Source organism: Charadrius vociferus, unplaced genomic scaffold (assembly GCF_000708025.1).
Source record: "Charadrius vociferus isolate BGI_N301 unplaced genomic scaffold, ASM70802v2 scaffold340, whole genome shotgun sequence".
NCBI classification, from domain to species: Eukaryota; Metazoa; Chordata; class Aves; order Charadriiformes; family Charadriidae; genus Charadrius; species Charadrius vociferus.
This window is the reverse complement of record NW_009646631.1, coordinates 31,621-52,573: the sequence shown is the minus strand read 5'-3', so window position 1 is coordinate 52,573 and position 20,953 is coordinate 31,621. Positions and strand designations below refer to the sequence as shown.

The following is a 20,953-nucleotide window of genomic DNA, read 5'->3' as shown; positions in this document are numbered from 1 at the left end:
TGCAAAACAAACCTTAAAACCTCCCCTCAATTTTAAATGCGTGGAGAACCTGTGTGCACATGCAAGAAAACAAGGAAAGGTAAAGTTAATGCTTGGTAAATAGCAACTTAAAAAGATATGAAAAGGTCTTATCTTCCCATCCTGTTCTAGGAGACCAGAGTTAAGGTTCATTTGCCTCAGCCACTCTCCCTCAGACAGCGCTCAAAGAAAAGCAAGGAGCATCTCTGCTTCCTAAGTGAGCAGGCCCTAGCACATAGCAACCTCTTCTGATTTTGGTGGAAGAGAAGTAACACTGCAGGCCTAGGATACTCTCATGCTGCAACGTCCATTCAAACTACCAGCAGGCACGTCACCCTCCAGAACAGTCTGGTTTGGACAAACACAACTTGCATGCGTTCCAAAGGTCGCTGCAGACTCCTGCATTGTTTGATTCAGAGGTTCTTTTATAATATACACTAACATACCTTCACAGGGAAAGTTTCCTGTCCAAACCCATCAAGGCGTTCCACTTCATTGATGTACATTAGCTCAGCTTCTGCTGCTGTAATGCCACTGCAATTAGAGTAACAAAAGGCAGCAAGTGGTTCAGTATTATATGTGCACATGAAATACTAGTGAAAAAATGGGATATTCACAAACCACTTTAGAAGACACTTTGGAGATGCCGCTTAGAAGCACACAACACAAAACTAACTTTCAACATTAGGATCATAATCAGAAAGGGGAGGAATTTTACTAGATGTTGCTAAGCTAAGGTACAAAGCACAGTTCAAATTACAGGAGGAAGAAACTGAACTGATCACCTTACTCAGTTTCTTCTGCACACATCAAATATTTTCCAGGCTTTATTAAAACATCAGGACATTGCATTAGGTTGTGTCTAGTTCTGGATGGCCAATTTGAGCCACAGAGGCCCTAATTTGCATAAATAGTATACAAATCCACTGAAGTTGCTTAAAATGACTTAAAAAGGAAGACCTACGTTTTCATGTTGGCTGTTCAAAAACACAGGCGCTAAATCAAATGTTGAGCAGATTCTCTTTCATAATAGAGAACAAATCACCTGAAAACTTTTACACACGCGTCTACACATGCTGCTGTCACAGCTCAGGAATTCAAGTATTTCAGTTCCCAAAAGCAGGTCAGAATAGGTTGCAGGTTGCTCCAAAAGAAGGCCAATATTAACGTTTCTCCTCTTTGCTCCTCCTTACCACAGATTACAAACAGAATTATAGGAACCAGAAAAATACTTGGGAGAAAGAGGGAAAGAAAGGAGGTGGAATAAGATCTACCTGCTGAAGTGAGGATAAGTATTTGTTCTTTGTGTCGCAGAAATAACACTAAAGAGCACAGCAGGGGAAGGAAATCATTCCTTTCAAGTCTGAGTTAACCAAGATCACACAAGCAGCCCATGGCAGAGGGAGAACCTCCAGGCCTGTTCATGGCCAGCTTGGAAGCTGGTTGCATCAAAGGCTCAAGCTTGTATTGAAACTCAGACCAGAATGGCCCGAGACTCAGGAAGTGGTATTTGCCCCTTTACAACCATTTTCTGTCATATAATGGGAGTGTTGCACCCTTCACATAACATTCCTGTTGCATTTCATGTAATAAAGCCTTAAATGCAAATTCATAATATAACACAAAAGATTATTTCCAATGACACATAGGCACTGCCATTCTTCTAAGAAGAGCACTCTAGAGGTTTGAATACTTCCACCACCGAAACATCTAGATGACATGAAAGAAGCCTTCTTACACAGAAGATATTTGCACTGAAGCAGTAATACATACACTCCTAGCTCACTAACTAGTAACAGCATATTGTATCTTTTCCACAACTAGATTTAAAACCCAACTCCTGTTATTTTTCATTTCCGTTACATTGGCAGTGTGTGTATCCCCCTCTGTCTTGAGTGAGAGAAAATCCTCGGACCACCTCTAATCAAGTCACAGGGTCTTTCACCATCAGGATTTACGTGAAACCAGGAAGACAAAGGAGTCTACTACATAGTGCAAGTAGTGTTACACATGCTTATTAAACCTTATGGTGCAAATGCTCATTTATTTGGGATTAAGTTCCTCGGTCATTTTGTGTTCACAAGAGGCAGATAATCCTCTGTAACAGACTAATTAAAAATCCAGCGAGACACAGCATAATAGTAACATCAAGGTAGGTGTACTCCTGCCAGAAAAGCATGGGCAGGAAGGGAAGTCCTAGGCAGATGATGATGACAAAAAACCCCTCATAATATGCATCTTAATGTGTCCAGCTCACCTGTGAGTTCGGTGCTCCTGAGCAACCTTTTGAGTTAGCTCCTCCAAGACAGCTTCATCCTGGGTCCAATCCTGTAAAAAGATGAAGCAGCATGAAAAACCCACCCAAAGAGAGAGACTACAAAATGCAAGATAGGAATTATGACAGCAGATGTTTCAAGATTGTTCCCTGTTCATGCTCTTCCAGGTAGTTACAGAGAGTGAAACTATCACCAACTGCATTGAAAATTCAGAGCACGGATGCTGAAAATCTGCAAGGAGAACACAAGGGTCTGGGGTTTTTACATCTTTTTTTTTTTTTTTGGGGGGGGGGGGGTATCATCAACAGAATGATACTGTTAAAAATAGGGGTAAAGGTGCTTATTATTCCAAAACAGAGAACAGAGTATAGAGCGCAGACAAGGGATCTTTTTATGGATAAGGACCAAACAAGTCTTTAAAAAACAGCTGGAAGTCAACAAATTAATATATACCTTTTAAAACAGCCCAAAATAATGCATAGACCATGGAAAACCTAGTCATGGTTATTTTCTGTCTTGCAACCTACACAAATTTTTATCTTCTGCAAATTCAATAATGTGTGGTAGAAACAATTCTGAAATAATTGGGAGCAAGTTGATAAAGGAAGTCCACTCATATATTCAAAAAAAAAAAAAAAGGAAGCTGAAAAATTTCTTGCAAAACGTCTGAGTTCTTATTTTTATTTTAAAAAGCCTTAAGGCTGCATGTAACGTACTTAAATACACTGCCGGTTTCTTGCTCAATGGGGCCCTCCCTCTGATATTTGCTTCTGCCACAAAAAAATGTGAAAGTGGTAGTGTGCTAATGAAAAATGGCATGGTACATGCCTATGCACAGCTACACACCTGTGGGGTGTACTGTGTACATAACTTTGTTCTTTTCCCTGCTGAAGAAATGCCATTTGACACACATTGTAGCCTCACAAGATCAAACAGTAGAAATGTAGCTGCCCCTCCCTCATCCACCAGCTCACTTCACTAACGAATTTATAGCAACGTTCTCGTTGGAGGCTCTTTCTATGCCGGAGATTCACTCAAATCCTCCCACTTGCTTCAGGACTCATTTATATCTGCAGCACTTAGCAACTGTCACTGAACTTGCAGTGAAATATTCACTATTACATTACCCACTCCTCCCCAGAAGAGCAGAGACAAGTAGTTAAAGAAATGTCTAGAGAAACAGTTGATTTAAGAATAGGCTTGTGAGGACTGTAGGAAGCAGACACTGCTGATTTTATTAAATTTAGCAATAGTATCATGGATGAAAGGCAAGATACCACAAAGTGAACACATGAAAAACAAGAACACAATACCATGTAGGCAGTTGACTCAAACATGGGTGTTCTAGGAGACAGGGCCAAAGAGTAAATTGCTGAACCACATAGAAATTAACCACCTGAAGGTTCATCTAGAGGCCTAAGCCCCCCCCTAATTTTTCAGAATAGAAAAATAATATCATTTATTTTTCAGAAGTTCAGTAATTTACAAAGTGACAGTTTGACAACACATTTCTGTCTAGATTTGCAGACATCTTCTTTCCCACTTAGGCTATCGTACATGACTTCATAAGCCATCAACTATATGCAAGATCATCAAGGCGGCCTACCAAAGAAATCCTACTCCACTAGTCAGGCTAACAGAAGTTTCTTAGTAAAAAGTCAATACTGAAGCCACCTTCTAGCTATACAAGGCATATTCAGACCTCTATACATTCATTAATTCCCCTTCTTCCTGATGAGTCGCTTTCTCCGGGGGCACTGCAATTGGTGTACCAGCTCAAAATTGCCCTTCCACTTCAAGACACTGTGCAGCTGTCACCTTTTTGGACTTGAGAATGGACTATCTGCTGCAGTTCTTGTACAAAGAGTGCGAGTAAATGGGATGAAATGCTTCTGGAAGTGCCTTTCTCAAGCCTCCAAATTACAGTGAGATGAATCATTCTCCCTCTACCACTCCACTAATTGCAGAGGGAAACCAGATGCCTTAACTTCTAGGCAGCTACGCTCAGGGTATGGGAACCCCACCCCACTTCCAAATTTTTTTTTCCAGTTAGAAAGAATTCCAAGATCTTTTACGGTTTATGAAGCTTACACTCAAGACTTGTGCTGATGGACTTGTTCATCTAAAATAAAGCCAGCCTTAACCTCAGCAGCCTCTTTTTTTTTTTTTTGTCTTCTAATCCATCCTCCCAGAGAGGCTCAATGTCATGGATTGCAAGTGCTTGGCTTTGTCAACGGAGTTTCTAACATCATTAGTAATCTAAACCACTTCCCTCAGCATTCAAATTATTTGCTAGTTTCCAATGTAAATTTAAAACAAATTTACAGCACAGTCCCTGGAGAACATTTTGAGAAGACCTGAACCATGCTTCACTTCAGTCTAATAGTCAGTTGATGTAAATTCACATTCTCTTGAGGAAAGGCTGCATGATTTTTCCTGTGACACAACATTTATTACGTCAGCAGCCCTTTTATCTCCGTGTTATGCCATGTTACTAATACTGTAGTACTTCTAATACACACCACCTATATTGTTGCATATTCTTTTTTGATTCAAAGAAGTACATTTCTTTTGTTGGCACGTATTCCTCGTGGAGGCTTAACAGGAACTGAAAAAGGGCTAAATTTCCATAGCATATACTCATTCAGATACAATCAAGTATATTGCAGGTTTTGGGGAGCAAAGTTTACTTCCACTCTTAATAGTTCAGCACTGGTGCTTTTACTCTGTTATCAACAACACCATCTCTGAGGCATGGAGAAATTATTCATAAAAGACCGCAAAAGAGGGGGATAAGGAACTCACCATAGGGAACAAGACATATTCTCGGAGGAAGTCATGAGATTCAAACTGATGATAGTCTCCAAAATCCGCTGGAAAGAACAACACAATTACTCATTTTAGCACTTTCCACACATATGTTAAGACCACACTCAACCTTTGCACAGATGCTTAATTTCAAGTGGGCGAGTTCTCTCTGAAGCCACAATCCAGCACAAAGATTTCTGCTTGTACTTTAGCTTTTAACATGGAGGTCTGAAAATAATAGTGTTATTACTAGAGATCAAATAATAGCCGACAAGTAATTTCTCTCGTTTGATCCCTAATATTATGACCACTTGCAATGCTTCACCATCAGGAGTGCAAGAATTTCTTCTTCTGTAGCCTTCATGAATTAATACCACCATCTAACAAGGCTGGGATCGCTCAGCCTCTTCAAAAAAGGTGCACCCTTTTGCTTCCCCAGTGTTTCCAACGTTAACCTCTCTCTGCTACAATTCTACACAACTATACAACAGATGCTTAATTTTACAGCCTGGGAGGTTAAAATTCACTCGCTGATTCTATTAAACATTGTCAACAGCCAAGATGGTTGGGGAGAGGATGAGGAGGTCTTAACCTTCTCTAGCCAATATAACAGTACAGGTACTGTCTCAGTTCTACTGACTGCCCCACACCTTTCTGCTTGTTTTTGTACTTCTACATGTCTTTAAGAGGTACTCATCTCTACGATCACATTCACTCATATGTTAGGCTGAGGATTCTTGTCTAAATCTCCTCGAAACCACGGAGTTTTGAAAATGTTTTCTAAAGGCTTTAACTACATAAAAACAAAATAACCCAAAGCCTATATTTATCTATCTGCTAAATACACAACAGCTTATATCAAAAGAATATCTTGCCAGGAGGTTTTTATTTTATATTAATTGAACTGGATCAAACGTCATCTACAAGATCCTCATATTATAGAAGCTGGAAATTCCCACCATAAATCATATTAGCTAAACATTCTTTCAAAGCTTCTAGACAATTTCACATATTGCAGGATGCCAAAAATGCAGTTTCATTTTGTTTTCACCTCAGAGTTATGTTTTAACATAAACAGAAAGAAATCAAAATGGACATGAAACAGAGTCTGTAAGTTTAAAAGAAATAAGTATTTCAAATATCTTCGGTTGCATCACATGCAAAGGACAAAGGGAGTAATACAAGGTCAGGAATAAAGCGAACAAGATTAGGCACAGTATTCTGATGCAACGGTCTTTGAAATATAATAGATTATGTAGAAAATTCAGAATAAAAGTGATTATTTCAAACTGATTACAAAGACTGACTCACCGTCAAATTTAGCAAAAATGCTCCAAAAACACAGGACCAGTGAAACACATTCAGTATCTATTGAGCCCTATCTCACACACTCAAAAAAAAATTAATTTACTTAAATTGCAAGACTCAGCATGGAATCTTAGACATATTTTCCTTTATTAATAAAACATTTCAATTTTTGACAGGAAACATTTTTTCTTCACTTTTTAACCAAGAAATAAGATACTAAAATGGAATTTCTACTGCCCTAAGGAAGATCATATTAGCATTACTCTCCATTGAATGTTTAATTTTCAAGAATCAGATCTTCATGTTTGCAATTTATAGACATATTTCCCCCTTCCCTTTCATCAGAGGACAGGCCCAGAGCATGATTGCTGAAACTGTACCTTAGGTTCTCATTGTCAGTCTCAGATGCACCGAAACATACTTTCTCCAAATACAGGGCTTCCTCCTCTGCCCATAATATATTACGGGATACCACTTTTATTAATGTCCTTGGGAGGCTCAGAATAAAAATCACATTGTAAGAAGTAGTTTATTAATAATTTATAACTCACATAACAATTATGGTCATGTGTTCTTTCATACTTCAGATAACACTATACAGCAAAACGAGTTTTTAATTAAAGGCAAAATTACAGCTGCTGCTATGCTCTTTGATGTAATTGCATTTCAAACCAGAGAACGTGAAGCAAATTCAGTCTGCAAAGTACTCTGTGGTTGGGGTTGGAAGAACTGGAATTTTGTTCAGATTCACTAACATGGATTTTGGAAATAGGAAAGTTGAACACTGTGATGTGGTCCATCATTCCCTCCCTGAGGGTGTGAGTGTTTCATCAGCGGCAGTCCACCTATGCATTTTTAAATCAATAGAAAACCCAGCTGTTGTGAGTAGGAGTCATACAAGACCTTAGTTAGTGCCCAGTCAACATGTAGAACAAACCAAAAAAGCTAATGTTGGAAAAGGGCTATCAGGTCATGTCATCTTACCTTGCACTGCCAAACCAGCTAGTCGAATTCCCTGCTCCAATGAAGGAAGCAATCGGCCATCAAGAACATCCTTTTTCACTTGTAGGTAATACTGGTATCTACGGAAAAAAGAAAAAAAAAAGCACAAATTAGAACATATACAGAACAAAAGACTGCTGAAAGCAAGAAAAACTCAGCGCAAACAGGTTAGGCTGTCAAACAGCAGTCTGTGCCTGGCTTCAGAAGTTCCACATTACCAGAAGAAACCAATATGATCCCTACATGTACAATGCTTCCAGGTGGATGAAAAGGAAAATAAAAAGTTCTAATTTGTGCCTAGACCACACAGAAGAGGGACATCTGCTAGGATTACCTCCTCCATAAATTTTGTAGAGGTTACTGAAGATCATGCAATCACCAATACAAAAAGAGCGTTCCACATTTCTTCTATTATTTTTGCTCCAGTGTCCTCATTTTGATAGAAGAAACAGAATTTTAGCAATATATTTTTGCCTACTGACATAACTTTAACTATGGCCCATACAGAAGTTTTTTTAAATTCATCTCTCTCATCTGTAAGGATGACTTAGACACACAAATCAAGCAAAACCAGCTTCTAATATCATGCACTTGCTGATCTGCAGTAACTAATCACAAGAAAAACTATGTTAGTTTTAACCATGGTGACACAACTCACACATTTCACCTTACATTTGCAATAGAGTAGATAAGGACAAACAAGAAGCTTTCCACAAAAAGCTTAACAAGTTACTATTCCCATCTGTGCATCCCTCCCATCCACTGAACTGGACCAGACCCACAGCAGAGCTGGCCAAAGCAGCAGGGATGTATGTACCAGTCCTTCCAGCATATCAGGTTAAAGCCCAGTGGAGGCAGCTTTGTTAACAGGCGACAACTTTTTATTCTGCAGGCACCAATACACGTTCCCTCGAGCTACCTGTGTGGCAGGGGCAGTAAAACCAGGCAGGGGCAAGACTGGCAGCTGAAGAAATTATAGCCACAATTGCAAGGACACCATATCAACCACTGATGTGCCAATAATCAAATACAGTTGAGTTACAGCGATATAATGATCTCATGTCCATCAGCTTAAACTTTTGGTGCAGACATATGTAATCTGTTCCAGCTGAGTTGAAACACAATTCCTTCTCAGCCAACAAGCAACAACTCGTTAGGTCTGAGCCCAGCATAGCCACAGTCCATATGTGCACTCAGCCCCCTGCATCCAACCCCCAGACCTGCCCTTAGTAACTGATGCACCTGGGTGACGCAACCCCAAAAACCAACAAAGGGGTTTCTCAGGCTGTGACCGGACATGCTGGTCTGGCTGCAGCTGAACCAGGTTAGGAGGTCACTGCTCCCTTCAGCTGTGTGCCTGCTCACCCTCCTAACACAAAGGGCAGCCCCTCAAAACGGCATGGATTTAAAACAATTGCGTGACATAAACCGAGTTAGAACGAAATGGTACACAAGCGTGCTAGCTGGTCTCAGAGACTGCAACCTCTCCAAGGTGGACAGCAGAAAGGTTGGGGGCAGTAAACCCCTAACTGGACTCATCTGCAACCGGCACGCCACATCTGACCTTACCTTTGAACCTTTGGGAATAGCAAAGCAACTGCTCTGGTCTTGTTTTAATGATTTCAGACACGTGTGTGTGCGCGTGTAAAGTCACCTTCCCTGTACCAATGCAATTAACCTTTCCTTCTTGGAAGTAGGAACCACCGTAACCCATGCTACAGGGACTGCACTGCCTTAACTATACTCGAAAACGTTACTGTTTCATTCTGTGTTGAGGCATTAGAAAATACCTATGTGCTTCAAAATCAGCGTAAACCCAAGCCATGCTTTGAGGGCTATTAATCAAATGAAGCATTTTACATTTTTCTTTAGTTAACTCTTCTGTCAGCGATGTGAGATGCAATAACTTGCCACTAGACAGCACCAATGCTCTGACCAGACCTGTACTCTGAAGGCAGCAGGGTGCTTAGAGGCTACAAGCACAGCAGGGCACAGAAACCCTCCCAGGGAAGGTCTCTGCACATATTCTTCATGTCTGAGAAGCTGCTTTCAGAGTTCACAATTTTTACGTGTGCTTAAAAAGTAATTTCTGGGTTACAGGTTTTAGGCTTCCTCTTCCCCTCTCCCTTACAAAAGGCAGAAGAACATTTTCAAACAGGAAAAATATAATCTCATTTAAAATGCTTAGCTTTGGCTTTCACACAGCCTAATGAAGATTAAAACTTTCGGGGATTTTGAAATTTGATTGAGAGGCACAGTGTAAAAAGCATACAGCTTCTCAGCTTGAGCCCTGTGCTTCAGCCCCAGGTTTCAAACTTGTTCGGTCCAAGAGACAAATCAGCTTGTTTCCACTTCTTTGCAATGACTAAATCCCAATTCTGAAAATACACACGCTTTCATACAAGCTTGACATAAGCTGCTTTATCAAGTACGCAGGTGAGCAAGTGTTTGCTGAATCTGGTCTTCACGACTTGTAATCCCGCAAGCAAGCTATTTATGTCAATGCTACACATATATGCATGAGTTACATATTCCAGTTTAACAGAACAAAAGTAAAATCCACATCTGCCATAAAGTTGGAACTACTGTTAAAACAAATGAAAAGTTAAGAGACTGCATGAAAGTTAAAATAATGTAAAATCTTATAGTGATGTCCTAGCGTTATAGAAGTGAAGAATGTCACCAGCTTTAGTGGAGCCATGATTTCAACAACAGTGCCCACAAAACTATAGATAAACCATTGAAAGGATTATTTAGGTAAGCATCGTCAAAAATACAATGTCAATGCAGTTACTGTAGTATCAACTATTACAACCAAGACTTTCAAAAGAAACAGTGATGTGGGGGTTTAGCTTTGGCTTTTAGGTTTGGCATTTATTATATATTGTAGATTGACATGTAGTAAGTGTTTGAAAGATGTATCTAATTAGCTGTCTGACATGAACTAGAGTATCCATCATGAGAAACCTCAAGGAGAAAGTTGTCACCTTTCATAGGAAAAGGCACTGAAAGGCAAGCACCTGCTATGGCTCTCACACCCTTTTCAATGGAAGTGCCAAGGTAAACTGAAGAAGATCAAGGCAGAAACCTATGATCTGTACCAGCTTCATCTTTACCCCTGGACTGACGGCAACAAGGGTCACCCACCTAAGGTGTCCCCTGACATCTCCTTTCACTGTGGCCACATAAGGCACGAAAAGGGACATCTCCTTTCACAAGGCACAAACTGGAGTGGCTAATTCCACTGCCAAGGAAGAGGAGGAGCATACCCTGGAGGGAGCTCTGCTAGAAGATTATAATAGCTCTGCCAGCCACAGATTCATGGCTCAGCCATGCTGCAAAACTGTGGTCAGGCTCTCTGCCCAGCCAACGGAGAGGAGAAATTGGCCCATATTCTGTCAAGGACTTGAGGCTCCTCCATCTGAAATTATGTTAAATGCTGTTATTATGTCACTACGCTAGCTGAGGCTGCTCTTTGTTCGCTTGGATTGCAAAAGTAGATCTATAATTTGAAGGAAATCAGACATTTTAAAAATGATTCAGCTATAGATTCACTGAGGAAAGCTGTTCCAGAGCAGCAGATAAAAATACGCATTTTATAAGCCTCGCCTATTAGGTGGTTTAGTTGAGAAAGCATATGGAAACTGAACAAAAAGAGAAGTTTGCAATCTGCACCCCCAAATAATAAAAGGTAAGAAATTCAAAACTGAGACTTACAAAGCTTTAATCACAGAGCCATTCTGGCATACTAGGGGAATGCAGGGCAGAGGAGACACCACTATAGCCAAGTGGGCTGAGAGCTGAAATCTCTTACCTTCGTTGCTCATTTTGAGTTAAACATTTTTAGCAGAGCCGTTGTGTATTCAATATAATAAAGGCTACTACAGTTTGCCAGCCTGTAGCTAATTCCAAGGGGAATGGGAGTGGACAACAAGTCTGAACAAAGCCATAATTATAAGCATATCATTTCCCACAACTCTATTTAGCCAACACAGAAAACATTCAAAGTATATTTGCATCTATTGCATCAAAAAGCACACTTTTTATAAAGTAAATAAGCTGCAACTGCACAACATCTGAATTCTAGAATCAACATCTGCATTTTAGCAATCCATACTTCATCAGAGGAAAAAAACCACCAAATAGTATTAGTAAGCAGGAGATAAGGGTACTGGTTTAGAATTTAATTGCAACATCCAGACTCAGACTTGGCTAGAGCTGTGTAAATGCAGAGAAACTCCCTTTGCCCATACAATTCTGTATACACCTCCCAAGATCAGGATTCATGTTTGTTCTCCTGTCACTTCAAAAAAGAACGTGGGTGTTTGTATAGTGTCACTGAATTCATTGTACCCTTCCATCACTCCTGTTTATCTGATGTATAACCTCTGTTACTGTTTTACATATGCAGAAAATAACTCAATTTTACTGATTTCCGTTCTCTTCAACAACCAACGTGTCAGATACCATAAGCCACGCAGAACCTGGCCTGATCAATATTGGAAGTGAGATCTTTGTAGAGAAAGTAAAGGTTTGTTTACAAAAGTAAGAATATGGGTTAGTTCTACAGAGTAATTGCACTGGTGCACTGCATCTTCACAATTTTCCTACCAGTGTCTTCCAAAGAACCACAAGGCAAATACTTCTTTAATAATTACTCAACCTTGTCAGACTGGGTAGCCTTAGTAATCAAGCAGCATCCAACTCTGCTAGGAAATGTACAAGAACAGAACAAAAAAATGCTTATTGCCCCAGGAATTTACAATCTAAATATCTGTTTCATACACACACGTACACCTATACATTTATACAAAAGAGTGACAGGATCAAGATAATAAGGACTAATACTGTTTGAAAATGTTATTTTTCCCTGGTTTTACTTTCGTTCTTTTTGCATCAGGGACAAGAAGGGTTTGGAATATACACATTATCTGTAGTGCAGCAGGAAACACTTTTTAAAAAAAACTTTCTTTTTATCAGTCAGTGTGTTTTGCTGGCCAGTATGAATAAATACATTACACTCAAGGTAAATATTTATTGGTATTGAAACTGTATCTGAAAATACACAAAGCACTACAAAACATGTATTAGTTACCCAAGAGGTACAATTCCTTTAAAATTGTTTCTAATGATGCAATTGCTGGCATGACTAACTTTTTTATAACTCATTAGGTACCTTTTTGGCGTCAAGCCTATCTATTGGATAACTGCATAGCTATGTAGCTTAACTTCTTCTCCGGAGGAAGAGAGAACTGCTTTACCATTTCATATGTCCAAAATAAGAAGTCTTTAAGACTCAAAGGAAAAATAGATTGGCCCACAAGCGATTTAGCTCAAGACGTTCAGCTCTTTTCCAACTTCAAAAAAAACTGCAATTAGAGTACAATATGATCTTGTAAAATTAGGAACACAATAAAAGTCCCATTGAATCACAACAACAGTCCGACTCAGCTCATTTAGGTTTTACCTTAGCACAGTAATATACTTCTGAGCAGAGACACTGCAATGTACACTTATGCAATAATCTGCCCACGGGGGAAGCAGTTTCTCCAGAACAGAGGCCTTTTATCCTTTACTAAAATTATTTTAAGCATTAGCTTTGCTATTGATGTGTCTGCTGTTCACCTCACACCTTAAAATCTGTCACGATCTTGGCTTTGATACTATTTAGCAAGAGGATTCCACAGATACCTGTATGCTACGTTTTAAAGAGAAACCCATTTTTTGTTTTAAACAGTCTTTCATATTTTCTCAGCCCTTGATTTAGATAAGCCAATGACCCAGCTATTCAATGGGCAATGAAAGGAACTAATTGATAATGACCAAAAGGTTATTTTTATTTATTGCATATTTGAGACAATGATGATAATACTTTACTCTTACTGGTTGCTTTTCTAAGATAAACAGGCTTTAAATAGTATTTAGGATCATTAGCCTAATTTTATAAATAGAGTATCTGAGGCAATGGCTGGTAAAGTTACTCAAGTAAACTCAGGCAGGAAACCAAGGCAGATTTGGAAGATCTACATTTTGTTCTCAAGTCTCAATTCAGAGTGCTTCCTACTGGATGCTGCTTATTTCATGTGGGTCACTCAATATACTGCAACAAGACTGACTGCAAACTTGGACTGGATTTTATATGGCAAGAAAAGAAGGCAGGCAGGCAGACAAGACTGGTCTTTTCAGATACAACGTTAAGTATATTGGCAAAGATGATGTTATGATTTCTGGGCTTGAGCATGCTGAAACACATTTTAGATGCAAGGATTCAATCAGCACATCTTAATCTAAAGGCACTTTAAAAAAAGAGATGCATACACATTGATGATGTCATTGTCAGTAACGCAGTGCTAAGGCCTTGTCTTTGCCTTTGTAAAGAACTTCGATGGTGTTGATAAACAGGACATTTCCAGCTTGCTCCTCTGGAATTTCATCAACTTCTCTCAAAGCGAAAGTCTGATGTTTTGCAGTACTAGACAATAGCCATTTATCTGGGATTTGTGGTAGAATATAAAAAGCAACGGCTGTGCTTCCACTACTAAAGGGTAATAGTTTTGGAAGGGTAGTATTGAGAACAAGTCTACCACACCCTGTCACAGACCTTCAGAAAGATCAGCAGGCTTGCCAGAAAAAAAAAAAAAGAGGGAAGGAGACGAAAGAGCCTTTGTCACACATGCAAGAGGAAATTCCTTCCAAAGCTCAAACTGTCAATACCAATATAGTATAAACGCAGTCATAACAGTTTCTAGGGTAGGAATTCCTTGATCATAAAAACCTTATTAGGTAGGTCAAGGTTAGCTTCAGGTAACTGAGAAATGAGGCTGTTCAAAAGCAGCATCCAACTGTCTACATCCTGGTTTCCTCCAGCAGCTGGATGGAAAACATGACTGAAACTAAAAGGAAAATAAATGAAATACATGGAAAGATTTTTGTCATTCTTTCCCCCCTTCCTAATGAGACAGAACAATGCTGGGTTAGCATAATTTTAACACGTAGGAATGAAAAGGGAGGACAGATCAAAACACAGTTCATATCACCTACTTCCACACTGCTCAATCTCTCTCTTTAAAAAAACAGTTTACAGCTGGAGGGGAGAAAAGGGGGTTTGGCTAAAACAGGCTAATTTCACAATGACGGCCACTTTCCTTTTGTTTTGATATGCAACTTGTGAGCATAAGGACAAACAATCCACAGTCTCGATGGTTGGCTTGCTCTATGAGCTGCAACGAGGCACACCATGAAAGGTAAACTACCATATCTGACCAGAGATGTCCCTACCAAAGGCACCTAAAAACAGTCTGGTCAGACTTTTGCACTGCTTAGTTGTTGTTTACCGCCTCTATTTCATCAGTTTACTATTGAAAGGTTGCTCGTTTGCATACATTCCCCAAAGGACAGTGTATTAGAGTTTCAGATCTCCACCTCCACCGATTCTTTACACAGCTGGCAGAAAGTTTCAAATGTAAATGCAAACTATGAGCACTTTAGGAGCAACGAGCTTTTTTTCTGGTATGAATCAGTCAATTAAGACAAATTTCTGCAGCAAAATTGAGCATTCAGGAAGAAAAGAATGTATGTATTGCAAACAGACATGGGACTGTATAGGTAGATAACACACGCTTTATAACCTCTCACATATAAGCAGCTGCTTCCCGTACAGCCTGCTATCAAGTGTGGCTCTTTGGTGTCCAATGTTAAATGGATGGCTAGTGAAACCCTTAGCAGTTAGACACGAGACAGCAGCCTCACACTTGGCATTCTCATTGGCAGCAAGAAACTGAGCTTGGATTGTAAAGAAGGGCTCCGTGAATCTTTTTCTTTTCCTGCCATTTCTGATGGGCCACAAGCATGGACGTGCACCCAGGCCTTGTCGTGGCCCGCAGACATGACACAAGCCTTCCAAAACACGCACTCCTTCCGCCAGAGGCTTAGCCAGCAGATGCAGCTTTACAGTATCCACCAATTTCTCTATATTTAAAAAGGAACCCCCCAACCGCAACAGGTCCATACTCTGTACTTGTACTTTTTGTGAAGAGTGTATTATACTTTTTTTGATACTCCAAGTTCAAATAAACCCACAAACACAAAGTTAAACCTTAAATAAAGAGGCCAGTAATGGCATGCTTTAGCAAGAAAGGAAGGCATGCCACAACCTGATCCTGATTTTCTGCCCTTGAACTCTTGAATTAATTATAACAAATTACAGGGAGCCCCACGACAATTTATAAGCACAATAAACTCCCTTACAACCACCTATAATTTTATCAGAGTCAATCCAAATACCTAAAGAATTATACAGCACAAAACTCCAATATGCCTTTTAGAGTAAAAAAATGGGGTAGCCATATTCTCTTGCCTTCAAGCCCTCTCTCTCAGCAAAGGCAAAGGTCTTTGCAAGCTGGAGTCCAGCAAAGCCAGGCCCTGGTGACACCCCCATAGCATTCATCCTTATAAAGGCTGGAGTAGGACTGCAAAAGTAAAGCAAAACAATCAAAATCATATAATGCTCAGAGACCTGTATTTTAGCTTTTTCAGCTGAAAAACAACATTCAATGCAAGCAGAAATATTACACGGAAATACTAGAATAAAACATTTGGGAGTGAAGAGTTTGTTAGCAACATGTCTTTGAAAAAAGCCACGTATCCATCTGGTTTGGGTTTTAAGCTAAAAGCTTAAATACACGCTCAGCTATGTGCTCATGTCTCTTGAACTGAGCAAAACACTTGAATTTGGCTACAGAGATCCAAAGGTTACAATACAGGAGACTTTATTTTTTCTTTTTTGATGATTTGAAAAAAAAAAAAGTAAAACTGAGTCAGGTAGGTGAATTGCAGCAATGCCACATACTGCTTTTCATACATAGAGCTTAAATGCTGTAGAGGAAGATCAGTATTCTCATTCTCCCACCCTATCGCAAAAAAAAAAAAGGAAAAAAAAAATCACAGTGAGAAAACAGGGCCCTGAGGCCAGATGCAATTTCCCATAATGGTGGTAACACTGGAACTAAACCCAGATCACCTCTTCCTCAGTAGGGTCCAGAGGTCAAATGAATATCGGAGCCTATGAGAAAAATCCCTCTTGCTAAAACTTGCTTCAGCTTTTTTGTGCTGTCTGCAAGAAAAAAAAACAACAACTATCAGTACTCAACAGAGGTTTTTTTCTGAGTGCAAACCCACTTTCCTACTAACGCGGTCTCCCCCATTCCCATACTCGGTCCCAGTTCTCCTTCTCCTCACCCTGAGCTGTGTGTGCCAGAGGCAGCTATTGCTCTGGTGAGGGGCTTTTGCTTGCAAAGCGACTATCTGGCTCAGCGAAATCAGAGGGACAACACTGCAGAATACCACTCTGTATCACTTTGCAGAGCGGTTTTTTTCGGTTCTACCCCTCCTTTGCTGCATGACACAAAACATGGGCTCCAACTGAGCTGAATAGGAGCTCCAACCATATAGTCTCCACCTGCATATACGTATTCAATAATATGACATGGCATGCAGCCTACGTGTCATTTCCCACTTAATTAGTCACATCTTCAAAACATCAGGTCCCATGCACAGACAGCAACTCATGCCCCCAAATCCTTAGATAGCATAAAAGTAATGGCAGCTGTGAAGATCCATCCTCACAAAGATGCAAAAATGAAAAGATGAGCCATGGCTATATATGCTGAAGACTACTACACCTCATGAGGAAGAGGAGCACAAAAAGTCCTGTTGGTATTTCCTGATTTGGAACCAGGAAAGATTTCAGCAAAAATTATATTAGACCCCAAAAAGTTAATAATAGCTTAGATTAACTTCCTCTACTCATATGTGTTGACTCAGTTCAAAATATGCTGTTCCCTGCCCTGAAAAGAAAACGCAGCTAACCTTCAAGCTGTCTCCACTGTGGGGAAAAGGTGATTTAAGTTACATATGGAAGCAATATAGGTCAACAGTTTGAAAATTCTCCTGGTAGTCAGCCAGGTTAATGGCCAAGCAGGTTAGAATATCATGCCAAAAAAATGTGGCGAGTTAACTAGAACATATGTATACTCTAGCTTATACTCTGCAACACTGAAAATAAAGATAACTCTTCTTCAAAAATGGGCTAAGTACAGGCATAACTCTAAATTACTCTTCAGATTTAAACATTAAGAGTTTTGATTGCCCCATGCCCCCCCTCCCCCAAATTATGCCAGTTGAAGTAATAAAACATTATATACACCACATAAATCCCATCTCAATTTTCAATATGTATTTTAAATATTCTCCTCCAGCAGGGCTCTAAATTCTGGAATGACGTTACATCCACCAGCCTTTTGTGGTTAAAGGTACTGACACAGAAGTTCAGAGTGAACACACATACCAGTGGACAACTGGTGTGCATACGTAAGCATCCAGAAGCACAACACAAAATGATTGGTTGTGGGTGCAGAGCTGCATACGAGTGTATTCAGGTGTTACTTCATTCAAAGAGGAAGTGAACATGTTCAAACTTACCAAATGTGTGCTTAACCTGAACTTTAAAAAAAAACCAAAAACAACTGCTCTGGTAGCCTGCAGTGGAACCTTGTTCATGAATTTATGGAACCGATTCAAAAAACTCTATCAGTAAAACCTTTGGGTAGTATCCCAACCTCACATAATCAAGGTCTGAGAAAGCTCTATTGATTTAGTGGAATTTTACCTTGTAGGAAGCTAAAATCCAGTCCATTCACCACTGCCTTTTACAGTAATCTGCCCTGGTAATAAGAAAACATTGCTTGAAATATGACACAATGAAGTTGCCACCTATCTATAGGCCATCAGTAAAATAGCTCATATTCCTGTGAAAGGATTGTTGAAGTACCTACGTTAGCACTCACTGCCAGCAGAAAACAGGAAAACTCGGGTTGTTTCCACCTCCCAAAGAGCTTGGTGACCCTAGTGTTTTCACAGGAATCATTGAAAACAGTCACCCTAGGCATCAGTAAATCATGCAATAAAACCATGGCCCAGGAAGTTCTAATGTCCCAGTGAACGCAACCCTGCAAAAGTGGACACAGCTCTGATAACAACGGGATGTTGCCAGAGAAATATGTGAATCAGTGCCCTGTTGGGTGGGTAAAGTAGATCCATTTCATGAAATGAATAATTACTCTTTGTAAAAGCTTCAAAAACAGGTGAAGATATCAAGTGCAAAAGCAGCTGCCAAAGATAAACCAGTGAACCAGTAAACATCTCACTGCACAGGAATCTGCCATCTTCCGACACTGAGATTTCTGCCAAATTCTTGTTGAGATTTTCAGCTGCATAAGGGCCTCCACACAAATGCTTCTTTTAAACACATTCAGAGACTTCAGGATTGTACTGACATCCAACTGCAGCTCTTTTAGCATTATACCCAGCCAGCAAGGCAAAAAATATTAAAGGTATTCAGCTCCCTGAAAAAGGGTATGTTTAGAATTATTTTTCATGGTTTGTGTCTCAGCTATAAGAGAAGTGAAAAAATTTGCTCGAGCCTGCAGTGCAACCATCAAAATTCAATAAATGTAATTGAAGACTGGCAGCGCTCCTGTAACCAAGATTTCTACTGCCTATCGAATTCTCAAGATTTCAAAAGCAGTTAGAAACCCCATTCAAAAAGCACAGGTCTGTTTGCTCGCAGGTTGCTGCTACTGGCTCGATCCTCCTTTCTGACGCTGTAGCCAAATTTCAAACATCTATCTGGGCCTTCTAAATAGAAGACCAGTGAGCCGCAGTTCCCTTTTCAAAACATGCAGTAGAAAAGAGAGAATGAATCACCTGCACAAAGCAATGCACAACAGAGGAATCCTGAATCATGCTGTGGAAATGCCCATTTCTTCTCACTGATTAAACAGGAAGACTAGCAACCTTCATTCTTGAGGCTTCAACAGGAGAAACAACATGACTGAGGTAGAATTGGTCTGTGCCATGAAGACTTTAAGTGGTATATCCCAGAGCAGTCTGCACTTCCTTAAGGAGAAACTGCTAGTCACTGCTACTGCATCACATAAGATAAACAGGAGACTACTAGGACCAATCTAGGTAACGTAGTCCTCTGTCAAAAACAGTGCCTTAAACTACACCGGGAGACAAGTCAGAAGCAGCATACCAATCTATGAGGTACACCATAATATTCACTGTGCACACCATGCTCCTTAATGAATGGGCAACCTAATTCTGCAATGATATACATTGTTACTACACCTTAAGGGGAAAAAAGGCAGTCAAGCACTTTGCAGTAGTCTAAATGACAAAGGCAGTGTGTGGCACAGTCCTAGATTAGATGAGGAATCCTTTTCATCATCATTTAAGGTGATGCATAAAGGCTGACGGGCACTTCTGTGACTCAAGCAGCTAGGGATGACAAGTGTTTTCCATTTTTTCCACTTTTCTTATCCTTTCTCCTGTAAACCAAAAAAATTGAAGAGAACATCTTTTTTTTCCTAGGGAAAGCAAAATCACCCCATGACCGTAACTATCTCTATACATAATACTCTATATATCTCTATATATAATACTAAAATTTCACAGAAAAGGAAGAGAACAGACATTATGTATTCAGTAATTTTCAAAATAAGTCTCAAACTCCTGACAGCCACCAGTGAGAAATTAGAAATAGATATTTGATGAAATAACTTTCTTTTGCCTAAAAAATTGACAAATAGATTCATAAACACGCACAACGCCTTCTCCCAAAAAAGCTTTGCTTAGTAAGACCCTAATGTAACAGGTCAGAACCAAGCTCTGAAAATTTGGGCAGGGCCTTGGGTAGGGAAATCGCAAGTGAAGTGGAGATCAGCTGTTCCTCTTCCACAAGTAACCAAGGATCATTTAGCCTTCACTTTGAAACTGTCTGATTTTATGCAAATGTTCTTTCTAGTTTATGGGCAACGAGTTTATTTTCTTTTTGTCTTTCTTCTACTCAATTAAGGAAGCAAAAGGAAACCGTTCTAGTACTAGCATGTCACTTGTTTGATACTACAACTCCACAAGTTTGTTTATTTTCATAAAAGTGTATTAAAATACAGGCTATTTTTAGGCTAGCAAATTGCTGCTTGCATCTCTTCCATGCTGCTGCAAATGAAGTCCTCTGCTCTGTGCAACCTACCAGTTCAAGAAGAATGCCTGTATATACAACACACATACTGACGTAATGTAACAACACACCCACAAAACAGAACTGCATCCACTATCATACTTAGCAAGTGCTTCCAGACCCTAAATATTCTTACCTGTGGCCAATCCCAACGGGAGACACGACTACCACCACCTAGTCACTCAGAATCAAGCTTTTTGATGCAGTTTGAGACCACTGGAAACACTGAAAAGACAGCGTAACAGATGCCCTGAAATGCTGCCAGTTTTCCAGCAAGTAGTAGCATTCCCATTTGAAAACAATATTGTCCTTACAAATTTTTAAATGTTGTAACTGCTGCATAGCAAAACCAAGGAACTACATCCTTCTGCCTCAGCTGCTGTTTCATTTTTTAAGGTACAGGAGAACTTCATCGACTACTGTAATGTCTTCCTGATGCCAGTAGTAAATGAAACAGAAA

At 39.8% G+C, this 20,953-nt stretch overlaps 1 protein-coding gene across 1 annotated transcript in view; it reads right to left on the bottom strand.

The window, feature by feature from the left end:
• Nucleotides 1-20,953, bottom strand: part of PTPN14 (protein tyrosine phosphatase, non-receptor type 14) — a 71,502-nt gene that overhangs the window by 29,729 nt on the left and 20,820 nt on the right. Inside the window, exons 3-6 of the mRNA XM_009888156.1 lie at nucleotides 7,395-7,492; nucleotides 5,100-5,167; nucleotides 2,276-2,346; nucleotides 465-552 (exon numbers count right to left, since the gene is read on the bottom strand). Of these exons, the coding sequence (XP_009886458.1) occupies nucleotides 465-552; nucleotides 2,276-2,346; nucleotides 5,100-5,167; nucleotides 7,395-7,492 (325 nt within the window). The remainder of the gene's footprint in view (nucleotides 1-464; nucleotides 553-2,275; nucleotides 2,347-5,099; nucleotides 5,168-7,394; nucleotides 7,493-20,953) is intronic.